The following is a 5933-nucleotide window of genomic DNA, read 5'->3' as shown; positions in this document are numbered from 1 at the left end:
TATGTATCAGTATGCATGTATATGTGTGTGTTTGTGTATGTGTATTTATGTATGCATGTACGCTCTCACACATTTATTGGTATGTGTTGTCCAACCCACTATCCGGCAGCGTCCAATTCTGTAACGGTTTTTTTCAAATGAATCAAGTCATAACCTTATCCATCTATTGTTTTCATAATCGGTCATAATGTCTTACGTTTAAGATGATTCCCATGCTTTCCCTGATGAGAAGGTTACAATTTTAATATCAAAGATCCCTATGGATCACACAGGGTGTAATCCTTTGAAACATATGTAGGAATAAAGTATGCAATTATAACATGCGTTTTCTCCAATCCTTAAATTCTTATATATATATATGTATGTATATATATATGCATATATATATATATGCATAAGTTTGTCTTTACTCCTAGATCAACTGCTATGAAAGTTAGTTCTCTATCTCAAGTTCATTATCTTTCCTTTGAACGTGTCCTTCATCTTTATATGTTTTTTTTATTTGTGTTGCATGGAATTCACTTATCATATCTGGGTTGGCACTTCAACTGGCATTCTTGCTCTCTTTCATTAAGCATAAAAGCAAGTTACTAACTGTTTGTTTTGTTTTGACTGCTAAATCTTAACCCTCCTCTCATTGCCAAAATATTACTTCTTTATCTTAATTCTACAAATACTTCTATGGTTGTTGTTCTGCCAAATTTTCTTCTGATTTTCTTCTTAAATTATTAATTGATTTCTCTTTCTACAATTCCTTATCCTTTCACAGTTGTTGTCCCATGTTGTAAGATTTTCTACTCTACTAATTTCTTTGAACATTTGTGTTTTGGAACTTTCTTTTTTCATGTTTCCCTGATAGATATCTTAATTGTTTTTTAATTTTGTGTTATCTCAAATATCTTCTCAGACTTATTTTTGCATTTTTTCTTTGATAAATCCCAAGTCATTTCTTGAAACCTGTTTTATTAATGGTTACTTACCACCTTGTTCAGAATTCCTTCCAACACACACGAAAAAATAAGTAACAAGCATGACTCTAAATATAAAAGCAAACTATATGCTAACAAGCAACACTAAGTATATGAATGTAGCATTTAATTTAGTGTCAAAGATTTATTTAAAGTCTTTCACATTAACTTATTTCCTAATGAGAAATGATATATGCAAAATTATGTGCATTTCATATATATTTTAAGTGTGTGTGTGTGTGCATACGTAGATATTTACATGTATATACATGTAAATATTTATGTATGCCTGTTCTCTTTGTCTTTTTAATTTAGAATAAATTTTGACCAGCCACCTACTTGATAGCAAGGTTGTGAAAGAGAGCATCTTGTTTTAACCATCATCTTTTAAATCTTAAGAAGGCCTTACAGAATTTTATAGTTCCATGATGCAGCAGCCAGAACAGTCTGGAACAAGATAACAAGGAAAAAAAACACCTACTGAAGAAGGTGACTATGTTGAAACCAATGAGTGAAAAGAATACTGGTGGAACCTATAAATTAAAACAAATTGTGAAAATTTGTAGCATATAGATTAGGGATTTGTGTTCTCTTCTCAAAATCCAAATTCAGCCATACTTTGCTCTAGGTGAGATTTTATGTGCCTTGTTGCTCCAATAATAACAGAAATGAAGTTGAAAGTGTATCTTGGGTATTGGATTTGCAAACTCCTTATCAATAGATGTCCTCTTTCTCTTATGTTTTTCTAACCACATTGGTGTCCAGAGACAGCTGATTTCCACAACAGAACATATCTTTTCCTTATGATCCCACAGATCTATATTTGGCTGATTGTGTTTTACCTTGGAAACTGTTTTAATTTATAGGTTCCACCAGTATTCTTTTCACTCATTGGTTTCAACATAGTCACCTTCTTCAGTAGGTGTTTTTTTTCCTTGTTATCTTGTTCCAGACTGTTCTGGCTGCTGCATCATGGAAAGAGATATCTGCAAGATATTATCTTGCAGTTGGTAATAATATGGTTGATATCTTCAGTCTTGGTCTTACACAGCCTTCATTTATTGTCTGTCAAAGTTTTATGCTGTAGATGATGGGGATCTCTTGTTTTTGAATTGCATGGAGGTAGCTTTCAAAGTAGGATGTCATAAACTTGTTGGTACTCCATGCCATGCTTTTGACATGATCAATCCCTTCTATGGTTTGTGTGCGTGTGTGTGTGTGTGACTGTGTCTGTCTGTGTGTGTTTGTGTCTGTGTTTCTTCTATTTTTTAATTATTATAAATCTTCCACTGAGGAGAGAGCTGGTTTGCAACTAAGATACAAGGCTCCATCTTTGTGGCATGTAGTTAACACAGACAAATTCACATAACAGTCTTGTATATTTTTACTGTTCCACTCACAGACTACATGAATTAGCTGGTTGATTTCTCTTTCTGAAAATCTCCTTTAAGCATTTACTAACAAAACCTAGTGTTCCAATTATTATTGGTATGAATATGAATTCATAATCTGCATATAGAAACTGGAGGTTTCAAAGCAGTTGTCCATAGATATCTTATTTTCAAAGAGACATTTTTATCTGCAGGGCATCTGACCTCTGTGACGGTACATACCTTTGCCCCTCTGTCTCAAACAACAATATCTGGCCTGTTATGTTTACATTTGACAGAAGTTTTGATGAGAATATTCCACCAGTATTCCTTGAGTTAGTGTTTATGAATGTATTCCATAACAGGGATTTTCTAAGTTTATTTCAGGACAGTCTTTTTTGTGAATAGCATTGTAAATTGTTTTAGCAACAATATTGTGCTGCATAGGGAGGTAATTCCATGATGACATTTTAGGACAGCTGATAATCACATGCATAGTATCTTCCACAGAAACATGACATAGCCTACACATGCAGTTGTACCTTGGAATTGCAAGAACATCACTGTCTCTCTTGTTCACCAGGTACTTAGGGACAATTTCCTGTTCCTGGATTGTAAATGCATAGCCCTCAAAGTGTGATGTGATGTAGTGATCTTGTGTCCAAGAGAAGCTGCACTTCGTGTCAATTTGTCTGTCTTCTTCAAGCTTCCCAGGTAACATACCCATGAATAGTCGTCTTTTTTTTTCTACAGATTTTCTCTACAGGCCAATCAAGTATCCCAAATGCTGGGATCAGCACTGGTACTGCAAATGCATTGTGGGATATTGTTTTGTTGTTAAAGGAGAGTTCCAACTGCCATATTTTCCTAAGTCTGGTATAATATTCTCAGGTCACTCTTTATTCACAGTGGCTTCATATGATATATTTTTGTTGATGCCTAGGTACTTGTAACATTCTTTGTGTGGAATGGGGGCGATAGAGAGACCGTTGATGCACAGATTTTGGATTTGGGGGACTGACTTTCCTTGTTCTATAACTAAATATGAACATTTCTTTTGGTCAAATTCCATGCCTTTATCAGCTGAAAATGTTGTTATTAATTCCAGTTGTTTTTTTTTTTTTGCATAGTTAACACTATTAACATAAATCTTCAAGTCGTCTACAAAGAAATTATGAGTTACACTGATATTTTTAGCAGTTGAAGATCCTAGCATGTAACCATTTGTTTTCTGCAGAAGGAACGATAATGGATTCAGTGCTAAAATAAAAAGATGTACAGAAAGACTATTTCTCTGAAATATTCCCTTTGAAATGCCTATACTATCAGAAACAATTATTCTGTTCTCAGTTCTAAGGGTAAGAATTGTTGTCCACGTCTTTGTGTCTGTCTGTCTGTCTGTATATGTGTGTGTGTGTGTGTATGTATGTATGTATACATGCATTATCATCATTTAACATCCATTTACATGCTGGCATGGGTTGGACAGCTTGACAGGGACTGCATCAGGTTCCACATTCTGTTTTGGCTTGGTTTCTATAATTTGATGCCCTTCCTAATGCTAAACTATTTACAGAGTGTACTCGGTGCTTTTTATGTGGCACTACCATCAGAGCTTTTTACATGGCTCTGACACCAGTGCTTTTTACATGACACCAGCACAAACATCAATGCTTTTTTTACGTGGTACCAGCTCCAACGTCAATGCTTTGTACATGGAACTTTGGTTTTAGGACATCAATTCTGTTGTGAGGGGTGGGTCTTCAGTCATCTCCTTCGTAAGGCTCAGCATTTAGAGATTGGCCTTCTTGTATGTGAAAACAATAGGCTTTCTGTACAGTTTCTGTCTACCAATTTTTACTGACAAGGCATTGGTCAGTCCAAGACTAAAGTAGAAGAAACTTGCCTTAGGCACTATGCTGTGAGATGTAACCCAGAAACATATGGTTGCAATGTGAACTTCTTAACACCACATACATATCTACATCTAAAAATATTTAAGTATAATATCAGTATGTGTTATTTTTCTGACAACTACTTTTATTTTACAGACCAGTGGTATATAGAAGAGAGAAATTTTAACCCATTAGATTTATATGTAAGTCTTTCTAATATGTTTACTTTATATATCTAAGTAAAAAAAAAAAAAAACTTTGAATCATAAAAATGAAAATATTGTTACACTGTTTGGAAAGTTTTGTCATCATCATCATCATTTAACATCGGTTTTCCATGGTGCTATGGGTTGGATAGTTTGATAGGAACTGGCAAGTCAGATGACTTCATCAAGCTCTGCTGTCGACTTTGGCATGATTTCTATGACTGGCTGCCACCCCTAACATCAAGTATTGGGTCATTCCATAAATAATGTGGTTTTTTTATACTTTATTTTTCAAAATTGAGATGAACAAAGTTCTTTTTTAATCTAAAATATATTCTCCTTCATTTTGTACAATGCTCTTTCATCTATCTGGTAGACTTGCAAGCCCCCCCCCCACCTCCAACCGCTTCCAAAATTCACTTGTCTATAATGAAAAATGCTCCTCCAGTACTGTTCTGACCTACAGAATTCATATTTTTTTTCATCCAAATGATTTGGAAGGGTGCGGAATAAATGATAATCAGATGGGGCAATGTCCGGCAAATATGGTGGTGGGGGCATCGATTCCCATTCAAACTGCTCCAGCCTTTGGAATGTCATCCTCACTGTATGTGGCTGAGCATTATCCTGATAGAAGAACACCTTTTGTCTTGAAACCAAAGATGATTGTTTTTCTTCTAGCACTGACTTAAACTGCACAAGCTGCTCACAGTTGATCTTTTTTATTGTTTGGTTTGGATTTAAATGTTCAAAGTGGACTAAGCCTTTAATATCCCACCAAATAGATAGCAACACCTTATGTGGGTGAAAACCTTCTTTAGCCTGGGGTGCTGGTGTTTCTCCTTTCCCTACCCACTGTTTTTGGCACTTGACATTCTTATAGAAAACTCATTTCTTGTCACCAGTCACTATTAAGTTCAAAAAAGGTTCATTCATGAGATGTGACAGCAAAGAAGAGCACACATTCACTCTCCACACGTGATTAGACTCGGAAAGTTTGTGAGGAACCCATTGACCAAATTTGCTGACTTTTCAGATGGCATACAAGTGTCAATGAATGATTGAATGACCGAATCCAAGCTTCTCTGCTAGTTCCTCAACAGTTACAATGGGATTTTGTTCCACCCAGGTCTGCAAGACATCCTTGTTGAGCTCTACAGATCTTCCAGGATGAGGCTTGTCTTCCAGGCTGTAGTTTCTGGCTTGGAATTTCTGGAACCACCACTGATACTGGCTTATGCTTAATATCCAATCCCCAAATACTGCATTAATATTCCTCACACTTTTCATTGCATTATCACCTTTATTGACCTAAATCTAAGGCCTCAGCCAGTCCACTTATGCGTACCTTCCTTCCTTCATTGGACACTAAACTCCACTTGCAAAGACCTGTTGAGGCAAGTGAAATCGAAATCAAGTTAAATTGGACACTAAACTCCACTTGCGAAGACCTGTTGAGGTAAGTGAAATCGAAATCGAGTTAAATTTGACGTC

The 5933-nt window shown here is 35.7% G+C and overlaps 1 protein-coding gene across 1 annotated transcript in view; it reads left to right on the top strand.

Annotated features, from left to right (window-relative positions):
- Positions 1-5933, top strand: part of LOC106879412 (uncharacterized) — a 74840-nt gene that overhangs the window by 54438 nt on the left and 14469 nt on the right. The window contains exon 3 of the mRNA XM_014928966.2: positions 4390-4436. Within this exon, the coding sequence (XP_014784452.1) occupies positions 4390-4436 (47 nt within the window). The remainder of the gene's footprint in view (positions 1-4389; positions 4437-5933) is intronic.

Source organism: Octopus bimaculoides, chromosome 4 (genome assembly GCF_001194135.2).
Source record: "Octopus bimaculoides isolate UCB-OBI-ISO-001 chromosome 4, ASM119413v2, whole genome shotgun sequence".
NCBI classification, from domain to species: Eukaryota; Metazoa; Mollusca; class Cephalopoda; order Octopoda; family Octopodidae; genus Octopus; species Octopus bimaculoides.
The sequence above is the reverse complement of the archived record's forward strand: the minus strand, read 5'-3'. Positions and strand labels throughout refer to the sequence as shown.